The sequence below is a fragment of the Eleutherodactylus coqui genome, chromosome 2, assembly GCF_035609145.1.
Source record: "Eleutherodactylus coqui strain aEleCoq1 chromosome 2, aEleCoq1.hap1, whole genome shotgun sequence".
NCBI lineage: Eukaryota > Metazoa > Chordata > Amphibia > Anura > Eleutherodactylidae > Eleutherodactylus > Eleutherodactylus coqui.
In genome coordinates this window covers 255339346-255366891 of record NC_089838.1, presented here as the reverse complement: position 1 = coordinate 255366891, position 27546 = coordinate 255339346, and the positions used below count along the sequence as shown (strand labels likewise).

The 27546-nt window shown below is 44.8% G+C and overlaps 1 protein-coding gene across 2 annotated transcripts in view; it reads right to left on the bottom strand.

The window, feature by feature from the left end:
• The window catches only part of MCTP2 (multiple C2 and transmembrane domain containing 2), a 176105-nt gene that overhangs the window by 121648 nt on the left and 26911 nt on the right, over window positions 1-27546 (bottom strand). For both annotated transcript variants that reach the window (XM_066592835.1, XM_066592834.1), the window contains exons 2-3: window positions 15411-15957; window positions 5864-5926 (exon numbers count right to left, since the gene is read on the bottom strand). In XM_066592835.1, the coding sequence (XP_066448932.1) occupies window positions 5864-5926; window positions 15411-15905 (558 nt within the window). In that variant the 5' untranslated portion in view covers window positions 15906-15957. The remainder of the gene's footprint in view (window positions 1-5863; window positions 5927-15410; window positions 15958-27546) is intronic.

Sequence of the window (27546 nt, the reverse complement as noted above, 5' to 3'; positions counted from 1 at the left end):
CACATCTTGGGATACGTCTGAACAGGTTAAACATAGTATGTAAGGCCAACAGAAATACATATGGCCATCCAATTTAGACGATTATCCCCCAATGTTGATCCAGAGGAAGGCAAAAAAAAAAACAAAAAAAAACAACCACTAAAACCCAATGAGGTACAAGCCAATTTTCCCCATTTAAGAGGGGAAAAAAAAAATCCTTCCCGACTCAAATCTAGCAAATCGGAATAATTCCTAGATCACTGCTCCTTCTGAAGTAATTAGTGATTATAACATGTAATATTGTAACATTCAAGAAAGACATTGAGGCCCCTCTTAAACTCTTATCAAGTTTGTCATCACCACGTCCTCAGGCAGAGAGTTCCACAGTCTCACTGCTCTTACGGTAAAGAACCCCCTTCTGTGTAGAAACCTTCTTTCCTCTGGACATAGAGAATGCCCCCTTGTCCCAGTTCTGGTTCTTCTGATGGATGCCATCAGTTAGCCAGCCATAACAATGTTACAAAAACTTGCTTTAAAGTATATACATGTTTACTGGTTGGTATGACAATGCATTTTTGGAGTCTATTGAAACTCAAACAGAGGTAAGATTGGACATTTCTGTATACATACAAATACATATGTAGTTAATACAATGACCAGGGTAAGGACTTTATAAAGAGGACCAGGGACAATCATTCCATGTGAAGGAAACACCTACTAGACAGGTTCTTTACAGACAAAGCAAACTATGGAATACCCTACAACAGGAGGCAGTAATGGCAAATATTATGTCAGCATTTAAGAAGGGCTAGATATTTATCTAACAAAGGGTATTGAGGGCTATAATTAATCTAGCAAATAATGACGTATAATTGATGGGGAATGGCTGACCTGCATCTTTTTTCAGCCTACATAAGTACAGTATGTAAAATGAGTCCTACCAATAAAACTGGCAGATCTTTTATGTTAATGTGCTTAAAAAGGAGTATTCCGACAATATATAGTTATACCCCCTCCACAGGACAGGGTATAACTCTACCTGACTGGTGAGGGTCTGACCACCGCGAGCCGAGCATGTGTGCCGCTGCTTCATTCATTGCCAAATATTAGGTACGGTGCACACTAGCCGTGGCAGTGAATTACGCCCAAGAGACTCGCATTGGACAGCACTAGGATACCAGTCCAAGTGCTGTCAGATGTACACGGAAGTGGCACCTTGCCATGTATTGGCAATCCTTTATCTCGTCTGTGAACCGGACCAGGAACAGGACATGGATCATCGTAACAAGTGTATAGCCTCATAGGTTATAATGGCGCCGTGTAGCGCCCATAGAGTTACAGACGGCACACGGCCCCCAAATATGCCTTAGGCCACTATGTGTGCAAACATAACCCTAAGCAGCTCCACCTGAACGGTTGGTGTGCGAGTGGATCAGTATTTTGCCCCTGTACTACCTCCCCCGTATAGCATTCTGCTTTTCCTGCATGCTCCTGGGTGTTGGTGTTACTGGAACAAATGCCGATACTAAGGCTGTAGTCACTCAGGGCAATTGAAGTGCTGTGAAAACCACAACCGCATTGAAAACCGCATGTGGTTTCGCAAGGTCATTTTTAGTGCAGTTTTAAAAATGCACCCCAACCATCCCATGTGAATACACCCAAAGGATGCATATACAGGGGCACGTACAATATCACCTTGAGGAACTTGGACCAATGTCGTACTTGCAAATCTGCGCTTTTTTATACAAGTGCGCAAAGCTTCTACCAGGAAAAAGGCTGCACTTGTCATTTTCATGCGTGTGAGAAACACATGTTACTCCAAATAGTAGAGAGAGAAAATAAAAAATGTTTATTGCATCCAAACCTATAATAGAAAAAAATAAATAAAAAGCCAGGGCCGCAGTCTGAAGACCTTTTATTCATACCCCTGCAAGGTTTTAGTTTCTACTGGGCTTATCAGCTCCAACGCTGCACGGGTGTAAAAGGGTCTTCGGAGCACAGACCCGGCTTTTTTTCTATGAAGGCTTTCTGGATCACGAGTTTCCTTGGCGCGCGCCATTATCATCTTGGGCATCCAGTGCGGCTTTTTCTCTCATTACGTGAGCAACAAAGTGGATGGGGTTTTTGAAAGCATAGTCACATGCTGCAGAAAAACATGCAGGTAAACCGAGCCGTGAAGCGGATTTTAAATCCACAGCAGGTCAATTCATACTGCAGGTACAATTTTTACCCTTTGCAATGTAAAAAGGTGAAGTCTGCAGCGAACACACTGCATTTTTGGACCAAAATTCCCCAGCAGATCTGAGGCTGTGGAAAATCTGCAGCTTGTGAAGATAAGGCCTCATGTCCACGGGCAAAATAGGATTTTAAATCCGCAGCGGATCATCCGCACGCGGATCCGCATCCCATAGGGATGCATTGACCACCCATGGGTAGATAAATACCCGCAGATGGTCAATAGAAGTGAATTTAAAAAAAAAAAAAAAAAAAAAAGGGGAGCATGAAAAAAAACAACAACAAAAAAAAAAAAATACATGACAAGCTCCATTTTCGTGCGGGTCTCCCGCAGGCTTCTATTGAAGCCTATGGAAGCCGTCCGGATCCGCGGGAGACCTAAAATAAGAATAACGCAGCAGACCGGGCAGGTCTTCTCTTCTTCACGGCCGGATCTTCTTTCTTCAGCCCAGGGGATGTGCCCGGCGCATGCGCGTGGCACGCCGCCGATGTGCCGAGCACATCCGCCAGCTGAAGAAAGAAGATCCGGCCGTGAAGAAGAGAAGACCTGCCCGGTCCGCTGCGGCTAAGTTTATTCTTATTTTCAGCGCTCATGTCCGCGGGGCAGGAGGGACCCGCTATGGATTCTGCATGGAGAATCTGTAGCGGGCCTGATTTTCCCCATGGACATGAGGCCTAAGGTTCTGCTCACACAATGTGGATTGGTTACCAAATCCTCCTGAGCGGAAAAATCTGTATCCCAGTCTATGGCAAAATGTGAAGCATTTGGTGCTGACCCATCCACTGCATTAAATTCACATCAAGTCTGCCATGTGTGCAGGTACCCTGCGGGTGTTATTACATGAGTTATCTGCCGCCACCAGCGCTCGTACTAGCAAATCATCAGTAAATCACAAGCACGGATGCTGAAATAGTGAGTGAAGAAACAGCTTGGCAATTGGCACCAAATTAAAGGTTAGAGGCAGGGTTTCTACAGGGACTTCGGGGGTGGCAGTGTGGCATGTGGTTGTGAACCGTGCCGCAATACAAATGCAGATTACCACAAATCAGCTGGGTTTCCAGCAAGTACAGGTGAAGCACATGCATTTGCTTTGAACACACTGCAATCTGTGGTAGGTAGTGTGCGGTTTTGCCACAGTTCCCAGCCACTTGGCACACTGCCACCCTACAAACTCCCTGTGGAAACCCACAGATTACATAAAACTATCCCTAACAGTACAAAATATCTAAGGCCAGTTTAACACAAGCGTATTACGGCCACATCTCACCTATGACGGTGACCATTTTGGTCAGTAAACCCCGCAGTCAAGGTGGGACACATCCATATTACAGAGGCAGATATGCATCCATAATACGCTAGTGTGAACCCGGCCTAAGACCGAATTCAAATGGGACGGTTGCGAGCGCAGTTAAACTGCAGCGAAACTGGATGCAGTTTTTTTGTTTCAACTGCATTGAAAACTGCATCATAACCACGTGTTCTTCCTTGTGCAGTTTTTGATATGTTTTAACTGTTCTCCAATTGCCCCCTCCATCATTAGACTATGGCTACACCTTTAGCAATTTCCAGTGTGGAAAATCCTCTGGATATTGGTGTGAATTCACCTTTTATTTCATGGTTGACATGCTGCAGATGTAAAACCCGCACTAGAGCATGACGCAGTTTTCCACGCGTTGATTTCACGCAGACAAATCGCAGCCGTCTGCCTAGGATTGCGTTTTTTAATGCAATCCTATGGCAGCTTCCACGGGCAGAAATTCTACGGGAAATCCCGCCGTGGAATTTCCGCCCATCTGCAGGGGGCCTATGTTGGAGAATTCCGAAGGAAAGCCTGCAGCATTTACACTATGTATGGACGTTCCCTTAAAGTCAACTATACATGTAGCTGTATGCCAAACTGCATCCCCACACACCAAACATGCATGTTCTGCCAAGTGAGCCTGTAAAAAGCTGAAGTCTGCAGCGAACCCACCGCATTTCTGGACCAAAATTCCCCAGCAGATCTGAGGCTGTGGAAAATCTGCAGCTTGTGAAGACACCTTAAGGTTCTGCTCACACGATGTGGATTGGTTACCAAATCCTCCTGAGCGGAAAAATCTGTATCCCAGTCTATGGCGAAATATGAACCATTTGGTGCTGACCCATCCACTGCATTAAATTCACATCAAGTCTGCCATGTGTGCAGGTACCCTGCGGGTGTTATTACATGAGTTATCAGCCGCCACCAGCGCTCGTACTAGCAAATTATCAGTAAATCACAAGCACGGATGCTGAAATAGTGAGTGAAGAAACAGCCTGGCAATTGGCACCAAATTCAAGGTTAGAGGCAGGGCTTCTACAGGGACTTCAGGGGTGGCAGTGTGCCATGTGGTTGTGAACCGCGCCGCAATGCCAAATGCAGATTACCACGAATCAGCTGGGTTTCGCAGCAAGTACAGGTGAAGCACATGCATTTGCTTTGAACACATTGCAATCTGTGGCAAGTAGTGTGCGGGTTTGCCACAGTTCCCAGCCACTTAGCACACTGCCACCCTACAAACTCCCTGTGGAAACCCACAGATTACATAAAACTATCCCTAACCGTACAAAATGTCTAAGGCCAGTTTCACACAAGCATATTACGGCCACATCTCACCTATGACGGTGACCATTTTGGTCAGTAAACCCCGCAGTCAAGGTGGGACACATCCATATTACATAGGCAGATATGCAGCCATAATACGCTAGTGTGAAACCGGCCTAAGACTGAATTCAAATGGGATGAGTGAGTGCAGTTAAACTGCAGCGAAACTGGATGCACTTTTATGTTGCAACTGCATTGAAAGCTGCATCATAACCACGTGTTCTTCCTTGTGCAGTTTTTGACATGTTTTAACTGTCCTCCAATTGCCCCCTCCATCATTAGACTATGATTTCACCTTTGGCAATTTCCGCAGTGGAAAATCCTCTGGATATTGGTGTGAATTCACCTCTCATTTGATGGTTGACATGCTGCAGATGTAAAACCCGCACTAGAGCATGACGCGATTTGTTTTCCACGCGAGATTTCACGCGGACAAATCACGGCTGTCTGCCTAGGATTGCGTTTTCTAATGTAATCCTATGGCAGCTTCCACGGGCAGAAATTCTGCAGGAAATCCCGCCCGTGTGCAGGGGGCCTATATTGGAGAATTTGCGCATGGAGGTTCCCTTAAAGTCAACTATACATGTTGGTAGCTGCACGCCAAACTGCATCCCCACAAACCAAACATGCATGTTCTGCCAAGCGAGCATGTGTTCTTAATAGGGATTAGGCATGTTGAAATAAAACATGTTGACCCTTCCTACATTTCGCTGACGGAAGATGAAATGGAAGAACAGCCCCATACAAATTAGACTCCCAGTCTGCTCAGTCTATAAATACAGCAAAAAAAGGTCATTAGATGGTATGGTCGGTTAAAAAAAACAAAAAAAAAAAACAAAAAACAAACACACACCACACAAATCAAAAGTACACCTGAAAAACCACATGTGGCATTACTGCGATATGACATGGTTTTTACCGTATTGAAAACCACAAGTCAAAATTATGTACGCGTTTCCACCGTGCCGTTCCAGTACACCCTTAGCCTTCAACAAGAACGGTAAGCAAAATGTTCCACTACTTACTCCAAATTCGTCTGACATCTGTGAGGATATCGAAGAGCTCAAATCAATACTTCCTGACCCATCCTAAAAAAAAAAAAAGTTGGTTATAAACGTACAACATCTTAGATGGACAACAGAGGAGTGTAGATAACAAAACAAAGTGTAAGGCTGGGTTCACACAGGGCGGATTCCCGTCGGAAATCTCGCGGTCTTTGCTCTTCCGTTGCGGCCGGCGCTCCCATAGAGGAGAGCGCGGCCGCGACGAAAATAAACAAAAAAGGAAAGGTAAATAGACATGCTGCATCTTCTGAAACCGCGGCAGCCGGATTTACCGCAGCGGATTGGCCGTCCCGTGTGGACGAGATTTCTGAGAAATCTCGTCCACATGGCTGGCTAATCCCGAGATTAGCGGCCGCGGGCGGATTTGCCGCGGCCAAATTCCAAGCGGCAAATCCGCCCTGTGTGAACCCAGCCTAAAAGAACCAAAACAAAGTATTCCAGCTGTATTGACAAGGTGGGCTTAAAAACCTCATCCAAACTGCACCAGAAGCGCCACATGTAGTTTTACCACACTTTGACTTTTCAGATGCAGTTTTTAGCGGCACCTGAATAGCGCCATCTGAACACGGCGCAGAATTGAAGCCACAGACTACATGTAAGAGGGGTTTGGTGGCACATTGCATACAGTTTTATACAAATGAGAGGGCGCTTGTTTTCGCGGAATCACTTCCAAGGTGTGAAGCCCGAGTATTCAAATGGATTTTCAGAACTTGAAATAACTTTCTAAACAACCAAGAAGTTCTCGTTTTTCCTCCCCTTTGCACACAGCTAAATGGTTCATCCTTCAAGTTCCAACAGCTGGAAGAGTTTTGTTAATGCCTCTATAGAGCCGGGCACGGCGTTCAGGCCGCCAACAACACGGTAAACTGAGCCATTCAGCGATTCTTGGCAGACACAACTGCTAGCAGTGAGAACATGTTATGGATTATAAAGGGAGAGCGTCTGCCAACATCAGGCAAGACTAACTGCATCATCAACAAATAGAAAGCCCCCTCTTTCCCCTAGAATTATCCACTATTCATTAGTGTGTAGTCATGGAATGCCAGACATTTACTATTGTGCAACTTTCCCCTGTAAGGGCTTCTACCCACTACAAATTTTTATTTATTTTTTTTTTTTTAAACGCTGCGATATCGCTGTATTTTTTTCAATGGGACCTTCTAATGTTAAAATCGCAACGCACAAAAAAATAAATAAAAAAAAACAAAAAACACAGTAGTGGGAAGAAGCCCTAAAAGCTGCATCTATACGGAACGATCATCATTCAGAAAACCTTTCAAACGAGCGAAACTGAACGAATAATGAGAAATCAGAAGGCTCTCACTCAGTCGAGTTTCAGCCAGCATAAAAGTCAGCACCGCCTCGTTTAAACACTGATCGTTTAGGGTTACACATGTAGTGGCCCAGTACAATGGGGCCCCTCCTGAATGGTGTGTATGCTCAGTATTGTGTAGTCAGTGTTTTTTTATGTTGCAAGAATGGTGTGCATTTCATAGTTGCAGCACTGAAAGGGTTAAGTGTCTGGTTATGTATCGCTTTGTCCATCACGTGATGATGTCTGAAATATGTATTCTGGGTCTGCACGGGAAAGGGAGTTCGTTCCGAGTCTGTTCTGGGTGCTGTTCCAGAGAGGAGTGCAAGGCAGCTGTCTGTGGGTACCTTCATCCCACAGATTCAGAATGGAGGAGGCCGAGAGAATGGCCGAGCGAGTGTGGGGACTGCTTCTCTCCAGAAGTTCTGCAGCGTGTTCCCGTCTGTGAATGTGAACCGGTAGAGACAGAGAGAGAAAGAGAAGTGTGGTACCGGGCCAGGACCTACAGATAACCGTGGCTGTGGTTTCTCCTGACATCCCGTGAGTCCTCCCTGTCACCTCACTTGTCAAGAAGCTGCTGAACTGTTTCTGTCCTTGAAGTTAAGTAAAACGACCAGTCGCCGGTCCGTTTCCGGAGGCGGCGTCTTAAACTGTACCCATGTGCAGTGGATTTACTCCGTCAACTTGGAATCCCCACTCCACCATGGAAGCTACACGGGAGAGGATTTACTCCATCATCCAGAAATCCCCCGTTGTGGAAGAAACTGTGGTGTCATGAGACAAAACAGGACTCAAGGTAATCCATCCCTTAGGTTCCCCTTTATTACCCTGCCCTTGGACGAGTCACCGGTTACCCTTCAGGTGGGAGACTGTAGAGCCACCATGACAAGGCCAAACTCTACCCCGCTCTATCCTAGGCTGTGGCCTGCTCCTCAGGTCACTGCACACAAAGGAAATAGAGGCGCCTATAAGCAGTTCCCTGCGTTGGACACTGCTAAACTGCCTCCCCCTCCCTATTTTTCCAGCTCCCATAAGAGTCTATGGGAACCGCCAACGTATATCGGTCGAAACAGAGCAAAACCTATCTTTTGTGGCAGCGTATAATTTTGCTCGCCGATTTTTGTCGCGCATGTGCTACTTTTTCTGGTGCAACCTTTTTACGCTAAAATCGCCCATGTGAACGAATACATTGGAATTCAATCCCTCAAATGGTCATGATTTTTGGCAGGCATAAAAACGTTCATGTAAGTGGGGGGGGGGGGGGGCGAAATCCGCAACAAAATCCACGGTGCATTTTCTGCTGCGTTTTAACGTAGCCTTAGGGCAAGGTCTCATGGATGAGGTCAGGATGCGGTTCTGTGCAGGAAGCACAAGTAATCCCAAGACAAACAATTGTCAGACTCATTGATAGATAAGGATACATCTCTCCAACTTCCGGGGTTATCAATGTGTTCTTTTAAAACGTGCAGTTAAAAATATATGAAATCACAACCATAGCAGCTTAGTGACCAGAACCCGAAGAAGTAAACCACATTCAGGTTTTGACCGCATCCCGATGGAACAAGTCTTCTTACCCCAAGGCAACGATACCATCCCGATCACTAGTGATTAAGAGTGGTATTCCATGCTACGGCTCAATCTACATCAGTCTAAGCTGTGGTAAGACCACACCATGGGAATACAACCTTACACTTCCACCACAGCAAAAACTACAGAAACCTTGTAAAATAGAGATCAATGTATGAGGCATCTCTAGTGTACAGAAGTTGATGTATGAAAATGTCTGGATGTTTTCTGAGTGATCTGTGTAGTCTTGTGCTTATGTTTTGTCAATGTGTTCCATGTGAGTGAATATGAAGTGTATTGCATAGCTGCAGCACTGAATGGGTTACAGTCTGGGTCATGTCTGGAAATATATCTATTTGTCATGTGACCTTGAGATATGTTGATAGATATAAGCTCTCTATGCTGTGTGGGTGGGTCTCTTTTTAAATGCTTTTGGAGTCTTGGATACCGAGAGGCAGGAGCCAAAGACCGGCATTGGCCTGCACACAGGCACCCTTAGTCTCACTGCAAGAAGAAATAGAGGAGGCTGAACAGATAGACCATTTGTGCTGTGAACCCCATGCTTTCCCTTGTGGAGTGTGTAAAGTGTGACGAGCCGCAAGCAGTGCGAGTTTCCCACTGTGCAGTGTGGAGTGCAAGTCTACAAATTCCATGAGAGTGGACTGGTAGAGAGTTTGTCAAGGTTGATCAAGAGAAGATGTCCAGGACCAGAGAAGCACAGAGCCTGCTGGTCTTTGTAAGTTACTCCGTTCTCCCGTGTTTCCTCCCTGCCTCATCACATGTTCTTCTGCACTGTCTGTCCTGCCGGTGGATGTTGAGGAGAACTGTTTTTTGAAGTGTTACAAGTTCTTTCTCGGTAAACAGCTTCACCGGCTGTTCCCGGTTTGGCCTTTAAACTTCACCCCGTATGTGTGGACTCTTATTTCTTACATAGAGAGAGCACCTGTGACAAAAGGAGAAAACTACTAAGAAAAACCAGTTCCCCGATTACCCTTTCATTTTAATAGCCTGTCCTCGGCTCCTTGGATGTGTCCCTGGTTACCCTCCGGGTGGAAAACAGTAGTGCCACCGTGACAAGGCCTACATCTCCGCTGTCTTCTAGGCTGGGGCTTGCTTCTCGGATGCTGCATAGAGACCTCAGTAAACACTGCGGTTCTGTCCCAGTTCCCACCCTGCACCTACACTCTGAACCAGAGCAGAGAGTCACTAGTAATGCTCTGGTGGACTTGGTCCATCTATATATTATACTCTGCTGTGCACGGGACCAACTGGTGGTAACTTCCCCTGCAAAATTGGCTTTTTGCTGGGGTCATAGGGCTGTTTGAGAAGACAAACCACTAAAAAGCATTTTAACAAGGAAAAAAAGTTTGCCTCTATGGCTGAAATTTGTTTTGCGTTTCTCCAGTATTACAACCACACTACTCCGTGAGTGTATTTTGGGATTGTGTGTGCAGTATAAAGACGTAGTTTATAGAGTGACTATTACACCACTACAGCACCATTTAGCCATTTGCACAAGAGCACACTAAGGGCTCAGTCAGAGGGGCGTTTTTTCGCGCGATTTGCGGATCGCATGACGGATGCGCATCCGCAAATCGCGTGACCGGTGCGCGCAAGTCGCCCGCAAATCGCCCGAAAATCTGCTCCTAGCCACGTTTCATTAGAAACAGGCCGGAGCTGTCCAGCGCAGTGTATTCAATGGAGACGGCAATACAGCCCTCTCCATTGAAAGCAATGCGCTGCGGGCGAGCCCGGGATGAATTGTCGGTAAGGGCTTAAATATATAAGCCCTTCCCTGCAATGCATCCTAAAATATGTTAAAATAAAAACCAATTGTATACTCACCTTCTGCCGGCAGCCGAAGCTCCGCGCGGCCGTCCTGCAGTGGGTGGGAAGGGGGTGTGAGTCAGACCTGCCCCCTGATTGGCTCAGCGCTGAGCCAATCAGAGGCATGCCTCACTCACACCCATTCATGAATGGATGTGAGTCAGACCTGCCCCTAAGGCAGCAGTCACTCACCCATTCATGAATTCATGAATGGGTGTGTGAGTGTTTTCAGCCTCTGATTGGTCAGGGCTGTGACCAATCAGAGGCAGATCATTCAGCAGGCGGGGATTTTAAAGCCCCGCCGGCTGAATAGTGCCGAGAAGCAGTTCAGGAGAACTGACAGCGGCCGCGGCTGGACTCCGGCTGCAGCGGAAAGGTGAGTACACAATTTTTTTTTATTTTAACACATTTTAGGATGAATTGCAGGGAAGGGTTTATATATTTAACCCCTTCCCGACAATTCACCCCGCGCACGCCGGCAGCCCAAAAAAAAAAAAAAATAGCCCGACGCATGTGCATGCACAAATCGCGGCTAAAAACGCCGTCTGACAAAGCCCTAATAAAGAAGTGCTGCATTACAATTCCCATAGTCGTACCAACAAAACCTGCACAATTCCAAAAACTGCGCTGCAAGTGACTCGAACTGCACGAGCTCTTTTACGGCAGAAAAGTTCAGAACATGTAAAGTTAACCCGTTAGTGACTGAACACATTTGAAAAATTAGTTGGTCATTAAAAGCGCAGTTTTCATCGTCACATTGCTAGAACCATAACTTAATTTTTACGCCATGTGTTTTTTGGATCTCCTTTTAATGGCGTACAGCTTGAAAAAAAATGTGATAGAATTCCCTAACTCAGCACGATTCCAAAGATACCAAGTTTAGACAGTTTTAGATTTTGCCTTTTTCTATTGTTATTAAAGATTTGCTTTTGTGTTGCCGCATTCCAGGAGCCATGGTAATTTCATTTTTCCATCAATCGAGCTCTATGGGGCTTGGTTTTTCACTGCACGGTGAACTCTAGTCTTTATTTATCCAATTTTTGCGAACATTCTGAAGATTTTTATTCCATTTTTTTTCTCTGAAGTTTTTGCATGTTATTTTTCTACAAGGTCATTATGATCATGCCAATAATTCTATATACTTTTTTGGGGGAAAAAAATACATTTTATGTTTTCCTTATTGCTGCATTCAAAGACCCCTAACATTTTTTATTTTTTGTCAACAGTGCTATTTTTTATTTTGAGAGACGAGTTGTATTTTATAAAGGATATCATTTGTTGGCCCACACCTTTTGATTGCTTTCTATTGTATAATATTCTGTAAATTAGACATACAAACACAGAATTTTGCGTTGCATAGTCTCCCTCTCCTTTGAAAACAGCCATAGCGGTCAGGAGAAGACAGTCATTTTTAATGTCTAAAGGTGTCCATATACACTTTCAAACCAACAGAAAAGTATCAAAAAAGTGAAAAGGATTAGGTGTTCGACATCTTGGATTGCTACATGCCTGATCCCTCCTGTCATTCTCTTGGGGGATAAGCCACTTCTAGGCGTCATGCTGAGTCAGCAGTGTGGCCATATTCAAGATTCTGGCAGGATTTGAGGGCCAATTCACACAAATGTGTTTGATTTGTGTACTGTGCAAGTATAATATGCGGTACATCGCAGCAATTCAAATTCATTGATTTTCGCATCACACTCACACTAGTGTTTTTTTTTTTATTATTGCATATAATACGTGCGTTAAAAAAAAAAAAAAAAGCAGCATGCTCTATTTTACCGCATATTACGCACGTACAGCCCTACTTGTTCTCTACGGATGAGTATAATAATAATAAACTTTATTTGTATAGCGCCAACATATTCCGCAGCGCTTATGAAATGTTGTACGTACGCAATAGATTGTGTATGTGTGGCACTTAATACGCATCGCCACTAAGAGGGGAGAGTTAAAACAAAAAAGAAGTCACACTGCACAAGACAGCATGCGCGAAACACTATCGTTGACCTAAGCAGCGTTTTAGTAATACGACTGTGTCAATGAGCCTTGTGGGTTTCTGCAGCGGAATTTTTGGAAAAGAAAAAAAACCACCACATTGAACTTGCCTTGGGTCAGACATGTGTGAATGTAACCTATAGATTAAAAAAAACACATTGCTTAAAAAAAAAAAAAAAAATTATATATATATATATATATATATATATATATATATATATATATATATATATATATATATATATATATATATATATATATATATAAATAAAAGAATTAAAAAACAAAAACAATTAATGCTAGTAGCAACAACTTGGGCTATTCTTCACATTTTTATAAGGAACCCCATCCTGTTCCATCATAGGAGCAGAAAAACTAAATTCAAGCTATGCTGGATGTTACTGATTTATAATGGGGTCCGGGGGGTTGTCACATTGTCCGTTATTTTACCTGGTCAATCAGTTCTGCATACTGAGCTATCTTTTCTGACAAACACAGCCATCTGTTACGAAGGCTGCAAACCTCCAACGCGGAGGGGCGCTGCGCCTGACCAGTGCGAGCCGGACAACATGGGGCCGGCAGAAGTACCATGAGCAAGTGACAGTTCAGTTGCAGCACGTTGCATTACACACTTAATGCGCCCAAATCCCTTTTCGTTCCAGTTTCGGTTGGACCAGCGATTCTTTCGAACAGTTTCTTCAGAACCTTTTAACTAGTTTGCAGGCAGCCAAACCCAACAGACTGCAGGCATGTGACCTCAGAACAATACACATCCTGTTCAATCAATTGCTCAACCAACACATTTCTGGCCGGCTGCTTCAGCCTCACCCAGCGAAAGCATATATGTACACCAGAGGGCTGATTGGTAAATAACCAGACTGACAAATACGCACAGAAAACCATTATATGCATTTACCCAGAGAGGACAAATAACGTTATGTGAGCTGTCAGCAGACGGCTGCAGGGGCCAAGCCTGCGGTTATGAAGGATGTGTGTAACAGGGCCCGTACAGACCGTGAGAGCCACAGGCCACTCGCACACAGTCGGCAAAATCTCCCGATTTTCATCTTGATTCTGATGAGTGAGGAGGTGCGTTAAAATGTGCCAAAATAGAGCAGAGAGTGCTAAAAAAAAACAAAACAAGAAAAAAAAAAAAAAAAACACAGTATTGGATGCCCAATTGAAATCAAAGAGAGCTCTGTACCGTGATTAGTGTGAGGTTCAAACCACTGTGATAATCGTGGTAAAAAGTGCATCCGTGAGTGGCCTGAGGCAACATATCATTCCCTAGCAGCTATACTTCTAGTGGGGAATACCTCCATACTAAAGACGTACAAACTGCACGTCACCTAATAGCAATGTGTTCCTTTATATAGAAGCAGTATGTGGGCACTGCATGGCAGATGATTGGATCATGAAATTAATAAGACAGCCATGTGCACACGGCATAACCAAGCAGAGTTAGTTTAGGGTTTTTTTTCTTCTTTTTAAGAAAACCACCCTTCTGAAGATATTGTCCCATTTATTATCAGCTGGATTCAGCTTTTTTTTTTTTTTTTTTTTACTTTTTTATTTATGCTTGAAGAAAAGGTGTCTATCCCCAGGCATCCAAAAGGTAATACTAGAACAGCGCCACCTGCTGTTTCTAGTCTCAGAACATTTTACTGAGCTGGACAAAGGTGGTCACACATGCCCAGTCTTGCTTTTTTCACTGCTCCACTGGGTATATGGAGCGATATTGTGGTGAGCGGCATCTGACCCTCCAGTGTCGTCTTTGACATAAGAGATGCTAAGCAAGCGATAAGAGTGAAGCCACGTTACTGGAATGACTGCTTGTGAGAAGAGATGCTGAGAAGGCCTTGGAGCTTCAGAAGTGGTCCGTTCACTGCATAAAGTTGAGGGAGGCATGATATTTCTATTTGTAGGTGCTGAGGAAGGCAAAAATCCTGCAAATACTGTACTGCTTGGGAAGGGCAGTCCACCATTTTTACTACTAGCGGTAGACTGATTAAACTACCAAGAGGTCTCGTCTTCTGATTACTGTGAAAAAACCTGAAGTGACATGCAAGACTCAAAGCAAAAAACCTTAAAAGGGAAGCTGTAATGTCCTATAAAGCACCAAGTAATAATGCTTATAAGACAGGTGTCAAGGAGTCCAGTGGAGCCCACGGTTCCCGAATCCCGTGCTGTCACTCGGTCTGTCAACACTACTTTTCTTCAGTCAGTGCATGTACACTCCATAGAGAACAGCGAGAGTACGCCTGCATTATGTGAAGACAAGAGTCACGCTGACAGACCGAGTACCATCTTCCAGGGCTGACAACTGGAAGTCTTGCAAGTATGAAGAACTATACCTCGGACTCCTTGGCCCCTGTCCTACAAGAACTTTAGTTTAGTATGTGTTGCTTCTAGGATGTGACAGCTTCCCTTTAAGTGACATGTATGGCTCCCTGTTATGCAAACTAAGCCCTACAGCGTGTCGCTGTTGACGCCTAACATTTGGAGCTGGCTGCTAGACCTGCCCAAGTTTTGTCCAGGCCTGTTAAAGAGTCAGTAGGTTTAGTTCTCCATTACAAGGCATTAACCCCTTTAAATGAAAGCGAACTGCTTGCATTTATTACCAAAGTCTAATAAGTGATGCCTCACACTCCTGAGTTAGCATACACATTCCAGTGTCATAAAGAACTCATAGTATACAGCAGCTTTCCATGTGTCGAACAATCTACACAATGTATCAGTGCTCCCCATCTGACCACTACCCCAGTACACAAAGATGCAGTCAACTTTGCTGAGTCAAAAACGTACCTCGTTGACTTCCTGTTTGCTATCAGACAAGCCTTCAGCCATACATTCTGTGTGCAGCAAATCTAATATGCTTTTATCATCATATTGATCCTGTTCTTCGTCCCTGGTTTCTGACTCAAAGTTCTCCATAACTTCTGTCTCTGTAACGGTGATCTCCATGTGGACCCCATCCTCTTGCATCCAGCTACTGCTTTCCTTCAGATGCCGGACATACTCCCTCTGCTTCTTGTGCGACACCACCGGAGAGGAATGGCTATTGGAAATCGAGGTAGAGTCGACGGTAGAGTCCGTGCAGTCACGTTCTTCATGAATAGGATATCCGATTTCTGTCATATTAGGCACTGAAACGCTCATCCGATGAGAGAGAAAGTGCCTTTTCCTGATATCTAAGATTTTCCGTGAGCTTCTCTTGGACTTCTTAACGGTAAAGTTTTGAAGTAAAGGACGGGTCTTCTCTTTCAAAGAGCCCCAAACGGATGGCTTATCCAGTTCCATTGCGGCCAAATCCAATGGAACTCAAGTCCACTTGAACGTTAGATCTATTTATCTGTAAAAAGTAGAAATGTAGAGACATTTAGAAGTCTATAGATGTGCAATTGTAAACTTTGATTATATATACACACACGAATTGTTCTAAAGAGGTTTTTACACAGTGCAAATATCGTGGCCGAGACGTATAAAAGGCACCTTCCCACTATTGAGAAAGACGTGTGATATTTGTGCATTGTGAGAGACACAAATATGAAACACATTCTTTTGAATGGGTTCATTCACATTTGTGATGTTTCCCTGCATGGCACCACATTGCGATGCAGGAAACAAATGACAGAATGTCCATTCTTTTTGCGATATTGCCCATTGTTCTCAATGGGGCCGACAGCAGCAGCTCTGGCCCCATTGAAATCAAAGGTATATCATCGCGATTTCCTGCTGCGGCTGTGACAGCGGAGATGGAGAAAGTCCCCGCAGTGATGCAAGATGGTTTCCTTGTGAAATCTCCTTGCATCCAGATGTTTTTAGAAGGACTGCGAGGACTGCCACGGACCACTGTGATATCGGGATGTGAGACTTGCCAGATATCATACTCGCCAACATGCGATTTCTCTGTGGATGCGAGGCGTTTTTGTATCATAGATGGGGGAAGTAGCGATCCTACCAGCCTGTGGGAGAACATCAAGATGACAAGTTGTAATGTAGCCGCTGCTTTTGTTTTACCACAGAATATCCTGTGCGATGATTGTACAGGTTTCACATCAAGCTGACACAGAAATAGTGGTTCTAATTGCCTCCCACAAAACCCACGGCCGTCCTCCGCTACTAGCAGGCTTATCAAGAATGAAACATTTTAGATACCTTGGGATTAGTTTCACAGCCTAAAAATTGTTACATTGTATATCAAACCGAAACCCTTGAACACTAGAAAACTGGTCGTTTCACAAAAAAGGAGAAGTCTCTGCGACATGGTTAAAGATAAGCAAACCGATCCCTGGTACAAGGCTGCTTTATGTCATAGGGTCCGGCAGCACACCTGGTATCCATGTACACCGCGTTACAGGGACGGCAAGCTGTCAAACCATACTCCTAAAAGGAATCACCAGGGGATGGACTTAATCTGATTCTCCAGCAAAGTATGCCATTTACCACTCGGGAACAAACACATTAAATACTGGATGACTTACATTAGCAGAGAGCAGGTGTGATGCAGAAAATGTAAGAGGTAACAGCGGGTGGCGGCTTGGTTGGAAAGTAGACGAAAATAAGATCAGAATTCAGTGGGACCCGAACACCGCTAATGTAGGCAGACAAAAGAAACCACCTCTAGCCAGAGCATGGAGCGAGAGCATTTTTATCAGGTACCTCCATTAGCAGGCTTTAAAATAAATCAAAAACACACAAGAAACAACAACTGTACAATGAAAGGGTTTGCAGAACAACGCCACTAAAAATATTAGCCACGTAGAGCCGTATAGAGTGCATAATCCCTGAAACCACCTAGACAACCACTGACAATAATCGGGGCAATTTATTCTGACTACCAAATTTAAAAACCCTCACTAAGGCAAAAAAAAATAAGTCAGTCAGTGAGCACAATGCATAGACAAGCCATGTATTTCCCAATTATGTACAGTAGCTTAGCCCCTTAGGCCTCATGTCCACGGGGAAAATCAGATCCGCTGCAGATTCTACATGTAGAATCTGCAGCGGGTCCCTCCTGCCCTGCGGACATGAGCGCTGAAAATAGAAATTTAAAAGCATTTACCTTTCCGTAGCGGGCGGCGAAGGTCAGCTGTTCCTCACGGCCGGATCTTCATTTTCGGCCGGCGGATGAATTCCTGACGCCGGCGGCACGTCGCCGGCACGTCGTCGACGTGCCGCGCGCATGCGCCGGGCACATCCGCCGAGCCGAAGCAAGGGAGATGCGGCCGTGAGGAAGAGCAGAGCTTCGCGGTCCGCTGCGGGTGAGTAAATGCTTTTAATTCCTATTTTAGGTCTCCCGTGGATCCGGACGGCTTCCATAGGCTTCAATAGAAGCCCGCGGGAGCCGTCCCCGCGGGAGACCCGCATGAAAATGGAGCATGGTCCAGATTTTTTCATGCTCCATTTTTTTTTAAATGCCTTTTATTGACGATCCGCGGGTATTTATCTACCCGCGGGTGGTCAATGCATCCCTATGGGGTGCGGATCCGCGCGCGGGAGATCCGCTGCGGATTTTAAATCACATTTTGCCCGTGGACATGAGCCCTTAAGGGCTCATGTCCACGGGGAAAATAAGAATTAAAATCCGCAGCGGATTTTAACTCTTCTCCCGCGCGCGGATCCGCACCCCATAGGGATGCATTGACCACCCGCGGGTAGATAAATACCCGCGGATCGTCAATAAAAGTGATTTTAAAAAAAATGGAGCATGAAAAAATCTGGTCCATGCTCCATTTTCATGCGGGTCTCCCGCGGGGACGGCTCCCGCGGGCTTCTATTGAAGCCTATGGAAGCCGTCCGGATCCGCGGGACACAAAAATTATATTTTACTTACACGCTCCGGTTCTTCTCTTCGGCACCGCGCCATCTTCTCTCCGACGCGGCCGGATCATTTTGCTTCGGCCCGGCGCATGCGCGGGACACGTCACCGACGTCATCATGCACATCCGCCGAGCCGAAGAATGAAGATCCGGCCGCGACGAGAGAAGATGACGCCGCCGCGAAGAGAAGAAACGGAGCGGATGGGAGGTGAGTTTATTCTCATTTATTTGTATTTTCAGCGCTCATGTCCGCGGGGCAGGAGGGACCCGCTGCAGATTCTACATGTAGAATCCGTAGCGGGCCCGATTTTCCCCGTGGACATGAGGCCTAAAGACACAGACTCTTCATTTTTAGTTTGTACTCATTTTTTTAAAAAAAATCATTACTCGTATTTATTAATGAATGTGGCTGTCTGGGGGCTTGTTTTTTGTAGGACGAAATGCATTTTTTTATTGTACTTTTTAACATGCCATATAATGTAGTGAGGGGTGGAGGGGTGGGGGTGATCAGCGTGAGTGCTGATTGCTGCTGTTGCGGGTGAATGTCGGCTGTAAGAAACAGATGCCATCTGCATTGTGGGAGCGAGATCGGCTCCCAATCCCCCTTCATACAAACCCTGAACCACCATGATGTAAATGGAGTGTTAAGGGATCAAAAGGGAATTTGTCAGCTGGAACAGGTCGTCGAAATCATAGGCATGATGTTATAGAGCCGGAAGAGCTGGGCAGATTCAGTATAATTCATATACTTCATTCTGAGTGGTGTATGACTGTACATGCAGATGAAGGCTGTCAATCAATGATAAGACCGCCCACTGGGCTTTTCAGCTTAAAATTAGCAAAGATTTAGGCCCAATTTCCACAGACTGATGTCTGTGGCATTATCCCGCAGCTATTAGGCCCCCTGTCCACGTGCGTTATTCCGCAGCTGATCTCCACCGCCCGGGAGCAGGAGCCAGCAGACGAATCTGACAGATAGGCTGACCCCAGAGAATCGTGGCAATTCGCAGCATGCTGCAAATAGCCGGCCTCGAGTGGAGAATCGCAATGCTTTTCTGCTCGTGGTCATAGGGCCGGCGCTTTCCATACCTATGGAAAGGCTTCGGACGGCGCAATTCAACGGCAATTTACTGCCGGCGAAATCACGTCCGTGGACAGGGGGCCTTATGTTCTATTGAACCCAAGAGCTTTTTTGCCTTGCAATGTTCATGCTGCAAAATTCTACTGCGGAATTCTGCAGAGTGAAAGAAATTGCGGCCTGTTCTAATAGCTACAGAAAACCACACGGCCGGCTTACATTTTAGTCAATGGAAGCAGACTGGCACGCTATACTTCCGCTGTGAGCACAGTGGAAGTATAGCGTGATCACGCATCATCGCAGGCACGTCATGCGCTGCACTGTGAATGCACGCCGGCTCGCTGGACGGGACTTTGTGGGGCACCGTGTCAGACCCCACCACGGCCGGGCAGGTGAATAAAATCTATAATTTTATGGGGAAGTATTCAGTATAACTTTGCATCAGTCTGCTCAGCTCCTCAGGCTCTAGAACGTGATGCCTGCAGTTTCAATAGACTGTTCAAGCTGACAGACTCCCTTTGAGGAAGACCCGTTTCTGCTCCCAACATGACTGTTTTAGTTGATCCAGAGGTTTCCAACAGAGCTCTCATCAAAGTTAGGCCACCTTCACGCAAACGGATTTGCATTGCGGAATCCACGGTGGGTGTCCACTCCAGGGATCCACAGCAAATGCAGTTCAGAACATGCTAAGAAAAACAAACATAGCTTCTTTTGGGGAAAATAAACAGAAGACATGGAAATATCTATATACTTTCCCTCTCCCCACTGCCACCAGTGTATTTATTGGAAACCCCCTTTAAAGAAGGGGTTGTCACAAGCAAACAACCCCTGTATGGCATACGGACATAAGAGTGCCCCCTCACCCCCCACACTCAGGATCCCCCTCTGAGCTTGAGCAGACAGTCGCTCTGTAGCAGCTCCTATTCTAGTGAACCCGAGCCATCCCTTGTTACATGACAACTATGCAAGACTACATTTGCCCTACAGCGTAAATGCCTAACAGAGATGGCCTCTTTTCTGTCTGTTGCACAACCGGATCCTGACGGGAAGTTTTTTGTGCAATGCAGGTCTGTGTGATCCTGTTTAACAGCCTTTACCTTCTGGAAAATAAAAGGATATATTAACAGGAAGAAAAGTGTTGTGAACCTACCCTTAACCCGTGAGTGACCATCCATAAGTGTTTATGGCAGCCACTAACAAGCCTTCCAACAAAAACAGTGGCCCAGTCTAAGGCCAGCAGGAGAGAGCCAAGGCTTAGTTGCCAACTGACAGCCAGGCTCCTGCTCTAAAGGCCACATGTGGAAAAACCCTAAATCTTCATGGTTGACAGGAGGATGGTTGCTTTCCATTACCCATCAACATCCTGCAATGCGATGAGTTGCCTGGCAAGTCAACCAATTAGACCCTGCAATTAGTACAATGTAGTGTATCATCACTTGACTGATCGCATCTTCAACTCCCCCTGAAGTACCAGAGTTGGTACATAGTTTTGTATCATTTACAAATATTGCTATGTAAAGAAATGAACACAGGAGAGGACAGAAGGCGATTGCACGAGGATCTGAATAAGGCCGGCTGCACACAAGTGGCTTTGCATTGCAGAATCCGGAGCGGGCGTCTGCCTCTGGCTTCCGTAGCAAATACCTTTCATAGCATGCTATGGAAAAGCACTTTTTCCTGCACACGAGTGGAAATCAATTGTGGTTTTCGCTCGCAGAAGAAAAAAAAAAAAAAAAAAAAAAACACAGCATGCTGCATTTTTGAGCGGCTTCTGCGTGGATGGTTTACTTAAAGTCGGTGGAAGCCATCTGACCCGCGGTCCTTCCACAATTGACAGGGCAGAAAGGTCGGTATTTCTAGTCAGTCATCGCTAGTCGAAAAAGCAGGGGTTTAAAAAAAAAAAAAAATTTTTAAATCTATACTGCGCATATCCGAAGGTGATCCGCACGGTTCATCCGAAGAACAGAAAAGGCAGCTGAAATGAGAGGTACACGCGGACGCCGGCCAGGCACAGGGTCGGATTCCGCTGCAGGCTCCCGCATGCGGCATCCAACCCAGTTGTGTGCAGCTGGCCCAACACTGATAAATGTAAGATTATACACATGGGCAGGAAAATACATGTCACCATTACACACTAAATGGGAAACCACTGGGTAACACTGACATGGAAAAGGGCTTGGGGATTTAATTACTATAAACCTAAGGCCGACTGTGTCCATGGACATGCCGCGATTTTTAGACGCGAGCGCGCGGGGGGGGGGGGGGGGGGTGAAGAAATCGCTCGTGCACATGGGCTGCGCTTTCCATAATTATCCTATGAACATCATGTCATGCATGCTCCGTGTGCGATTTATCGCTGCGGATCACGCTGTGACAAATCGTCCACGGACACTCGGCCTAACTGGAGGAACCAATATCAGGCAGCTGCTGTCAATGCAAATAGGATCATGGGGTGCAATAAAGAGATCTAGGGGCGCATGATGAGAACATTGTTCTTCCCTTTACAAATCACTGGTCAGACCCTACAATATTCCATGTGTACAGTTTTGGGCACCGGTACTCAAGAAAGACATATCAGAGCCAAGTTCAAGAGGGGCCTGGAGGTCTTAAGCGTTATAGTTACTGATTACTTCAGAAGAGTCAGTGATATTTTTTTTTTCTCCGCCTTCCCCCGGATCAACACTGGAGTGTAATAGACTGAACCAGAGGGACATGTATCTTTTTTAGCCTCACACAGTATGTTACTATGTTTCATTTATATAGAACAGTTAAAAAAAAACAAAACAAAAAAAAAAACTGGATGCGATTGCGTTTTGTTTCCTTATACACACTGCATCGCCCCCTTGCCACCAATAAAATCAGAAAACCCTTTTAACAGGAAGTCACTTTTTTTTTTAATGTGGTTTAAAATAGAAACATTTTCTCTTCATTGGCATAGCTGTATGAGACCCTATTTTACAAGTAAATTATTTGTTTTAGGGGGGGGGCAGGAGAGCAATTTCTGGGACAGATCAGAAAAAAAAAAAAAAAGGAAACACACACAGATGAAAAAGAAAAAAAAAAGGTACCTGCAAATAACAAAGGTCTCATTGCTATGTTGCCGGGAGGGGGGAGCTGTATGGTTTACATGTCAATAGTGAAACCAGTTACCTAGCAAGTAATGAACAATTTTCACAGAGAGAAACCCCCTCTAGGGGATACTCCCACCCTGAACGTTTACGGCACAACCACAGAAACAAACATTTTGACTCTTCAGAAGTGTGATCTCCGTTATAAAACTTAGCAAACGTTAAAATATCAGGCTTGAAGTCACATGAGGAATAACAGGCTGTAATGACCAAGGGACCATGTGCGGGCACAGAGCGGAGAAGAGTTCTCCCATCAATGATACTTCCTGTGCTTTTTACATAGGAACGATCGCTTAGTGAATAGAGGCGGAGCGAGCCGGGAACCATTCCAGCCAGTTCACAGTAAACAGGCAGTCATTCATAAACGAACAACTGCCTGTTTACACAGGCCGATCGTCATTCACTTTTACGCATGCATAAACTGAAGATAACTTGTTCACTGATGTCATTATTTGTTCAGTCGCTGCATGTATTTACACTGAAGGATAATCGCTCAGATTATCGCTGGATTGCAGGAATCTAAACGATGATCAGCCTGTGTAAAAGGGCCCCGTCGTGTCATCTGCACCATTCATAAGTTATGTAGCACGCGACATGTCAGCATCCTCATTACACAGGCGGGTTTTACAGCATAGCTAAATGACTCACACCACTGGCTACACCAATGATGCTTAATCTGCATGTGGATCAACATGACATAGCACGGCTGAGTGTGGATTTGTATCAGATCCAGGTTGGAAAAATCCAATGTAGATCTGACAGGGCCAAAAGCTGTTTGAATGCAGCCGTCATGGAACCCGTGAAAATAGTCACAGCATAGCATGTTAAATAACACTATGCTAACACACCTTTACATAGGACCCTTGCTCTGCAGAACCTATAGACTAGTGGCCCATAGCAATCAGGACAGGCACCAAGATTGTATTATCGTGCAGTAATGGCAGGCTTTACCTACTGTTCCTGCATAAAGAATATGTGAAATTGGTGGAGCAAACCCAATCAATGTGGATATTAAATGTGCCCATATGGTCCAAGTAAGACTGTTAGATGGTAGTCCAGATGGTTCAGAGCGGCTGCTTAACCATAGAACACCCAGCTAAAAGTAGGCATGATATAATAGAGTGGATAGGCAAAGATGATGGAAGGGCGCAATCTTCCACAGGAAGCAACAAGGTCAAAAAGTGATGACCAAAGTCTTTTATTTAAGAGGGTGGCCTAAAGAAGGTGGGAAAAAAAGCCAAGTAAGAATTTAACAAAGAAAAAGAAAAAAAATGGGTACAGAAATGGGTAAATTAAATATGTATAAATTAATAGGAGCATAGAAAAGACAATGTAATTTACATACCATCTAAACAAAAATATAGAATCTAGAAAGATAAAAAGGACATCCCCAAGAATGTGAGGGGACATAAAAACTGATAGTGTATAAAGCCCAATGGTATAGGAGGACGGTTCTGGAAACTTCAAGACTGTGGCGTTACATAAATGAATAATAAAATACGATCAGGCTGCAAACACCATAAATGTATGTAAAAAGCAATGGAAGTGGGAAAACAGATGATGTATCAATGGTACATCAAGCCATAAGGAGTGGGAGTAGGTTGCTCGAATACAGTAGGAGGGATACAACTGGGGTAGAAAAGCAAGGTATACGTGATAGGCTGGGAGGGGGCTGAATGCAAGGGGATGAGCTGCTGGGGTGCAGGGAAGAGGAGAAAGGAGACTGGCATATAATTGATTAATTATTAGAGATATTTTTATCGCACAATTCAATGGGACTTTGTAATGTTAAAATTGTATCGCGCGTTTGTAGCATTGCGATAAAAAGAAGCCTCCATAGGAATTTATGGAAAATAAAACAAAATCGCACATCACAGAAGGATAGAGCAGGACACGATTTTTTATCCCCTAAACATCGCTTCAGTGAAAACCTTGCAGATGGGAATGAAGCCGTTGTAAATCATTGGTTTCATATTCTGCTTTTTTCACGGACTATCTCAGCATGTGAAAAATAGTGCAATTTTCCCACCCATGTGGAGCCAGCCTTACCCCAGTTGTACAGAGGAGGAAGGGGTCTTGTGCCTTGAAACAAGTTTATGAGCAGGTTTTAAAATAAAGTAGAAGTTGGTCATCCGTTTACGAGCTTGCTGCTTCTATTGCGTCTTGTGAAAGGCTGCGTTATCACCAGATTTTTGCCCGATCCCCCCACTGTATAAGGAACATGGTGGTCTGCTTAACAAAGTAGTCAGCAATTTTAAAAACGGATCTTAAACTTGAGCTAAGCTCGAAGGGCATATTCACATGGCCTGGAATTGCTGCAGATTTTCCTTCAGCCGATCCGCAGTACTTATAGTACAGGCATTGTGGTTGGGATTGTAGACATCCCAACCACGTGCAATGAGGAAAACTGGCCGCTGCGGACCTAGAATCTGCAGCATAAATAGACTTGCTGCAGATGTGAAGTCTTCAGATAAAAGGGGTGAAATCAGCAATAAATTTACACCATTTGGTGCAGATTTTCTGCTGCAGAATATCCACAGCAAACCCACACCACATAAACATATTAAGGGTCTATAGCACATGAGCCCACTTTGGGCTGTGCGCCGTCTGCGCTTATACAGACAGCACAAGGCCCTGTGAAATACCCATGAGGCTATGCACGTTGAATTTTTCATGCCTGTCCTACTCTGGTCTGCTTCATGGATGACAAATAGAACAAGTCAATGTGCTGCTCTGCGTAAATCAGACGACACATGGCCTTGTATACATGTGCGATCCGATAAGAGTTAGTCCTCAGGTTCACAGATGTAACTGGAACACACAGCTGGTATTCACCTAGCCTCAGGCTGTATTCACATGATGCAGGTAAGATGCACTCAAAACAAACGTGTTTTTTTTGCTGTGGCAAAAAAAAAAAACAAAAAAAAAAAAAACACTACACTACAAGAATAAACAGCACACTAGAACTTCATATAAGTTTTTGTGCAACCGAAATACATTACACCTGTGGTCTTATAAGCCACCTGATCTGACGAGCCATCATGACCTCTGTCTCAAATTAGTAATGCTCTCCTCAAATTCTGCAGAGAGTTGAAACAAGATGATGTCTGCATACCCCATATACTGGCAAGAGCAAAGGGAACATTTATGTGGACATATAAAACATAGCCGTTCGGATAAAACTGGGAGGAGGGATGTTGAAGCTCTTCTCCACCTTTGATGTCCTATATGCACACATAGCGCAGATGCCTTGGAATTTACAGTACAAGCCAGGTGGATGAAGTTTTTACAAATCTGCAGAAAACTGCAGCGGAATTGACATATACTGCAGGATTTAAAATCCACAACATGTCATTGTTTGCTGCAGGTTTCGCCCCGTGCAATGCAGAGCGTGAAATCCACCATGAATCCACATCACTTGGTGCAGATTCTGTTAGGATTTCCTTTGCGGAAAATCCACAATAATATCTACATCATCTGGTATGGAAATGCTGCGGCTTCACTGCGCAGCATAAATAAGTCAATATATGTTGTGGACTTTCTACCGCGTGTTGATAAGGCTGGTTGAAAAAAAAAGTAATTTGCAGTACATTGCCAATATTGTACAAAGCTATGGATTTTCTGCAGCAAATTCCACAGAATGTCCATAGACCCTAAAGATTACAGTACATTAGGGGAAATAGCAAAATGATAGTTTTTATATGAACTTTAGGAGACAAGCCACCTGAGGAACCACTTGGACTTTAAATGGCCAAGCAATAACTCCCATATGCATCAATAGAAAACTAAGTTAGGTGCCAGAAGAAGATAAACAAAAAAAAAAAGGGTTATTTTTTTAATCCCCGACTCGGCAATTTCCTTTAAACAATGCTGATCAAATATATTTAGGCTACATTCACACAGGTGAGCAAGTTATCAGGCCAAGAAACTCTGCCCCATATTGTGAAATTTTCACAGCGATGTAAGACTGGATTCAGACGAATGTATATCGGCTGGGTTTTCACGCCCAGCCGATATAGGTCGTCTCTCTCTGCGGGTGGAGGGGGCCTGAAAGAGCCAGGAGCAGTGCTCTGCGCTCCCGCCCCCTCTCTGCCTCATCCACGCGCTATTAAGTAGCTACTCAGCTACTTAATAGCTTATTAGCATGCCAATGAAGACTTAGCTGAAAGCAGTTAATAGGCTGAGGTCTCTTATGTCCATTCAGCTCCTTTGTTCTCCGACGGGAAACAATGCTATCAGCACTCCCCGTGGAGAACTGCTGATAAGACAGCAGGATGATTTTTAGGTTGACCTGAATTTAACGACCAGCTAGCGATGCACAAGAAGTGCATGATGACCGCACGTCTAGACACAATGATCATCGCTCAAACAATCGCTTTTTTGCGATTTTTGAGCGATTATCGCTCCGTGTAAATGGGCCTTTAGGTTCCAATTAAAAACAAAGAATGCTTGTGTAAATCCATTCAGAAGAATGGACTTCATATTCATAAGAGTTCTGTGTGCATCGCATGATAAGCCCTCTGGCTGTACTCTCCCGGTCCGGTCATAGCCACATTAAGTCTGCACCTGGTAAACAGTACGCGGTTTTACAATGATTACCAGTGTGCTTGTGGTAAAGACCACATTTAAAATGTGCCGTTTTCCCAGTGCCCTCCTGGTCACACATCGACCACACTAACTACAGCCTTAGGCTCCATTCACTGTGAAACTTGGAAGAGGTTCTTTTCCCATATATCATTATTCAACCAAAAACAGGGATGTAAGAGCAAACGCAACCAAAGTCTTGTTAGGCTGCCCGTCCATGGCCAACGCAAAATATCACTAGCGATACTCCACCGCGGGAGAGCAGGGGGGAGAACTGACAGGCTCACTGCGGCAAATCGCTGCATGCCACGATTTGAATCCCACGAGCG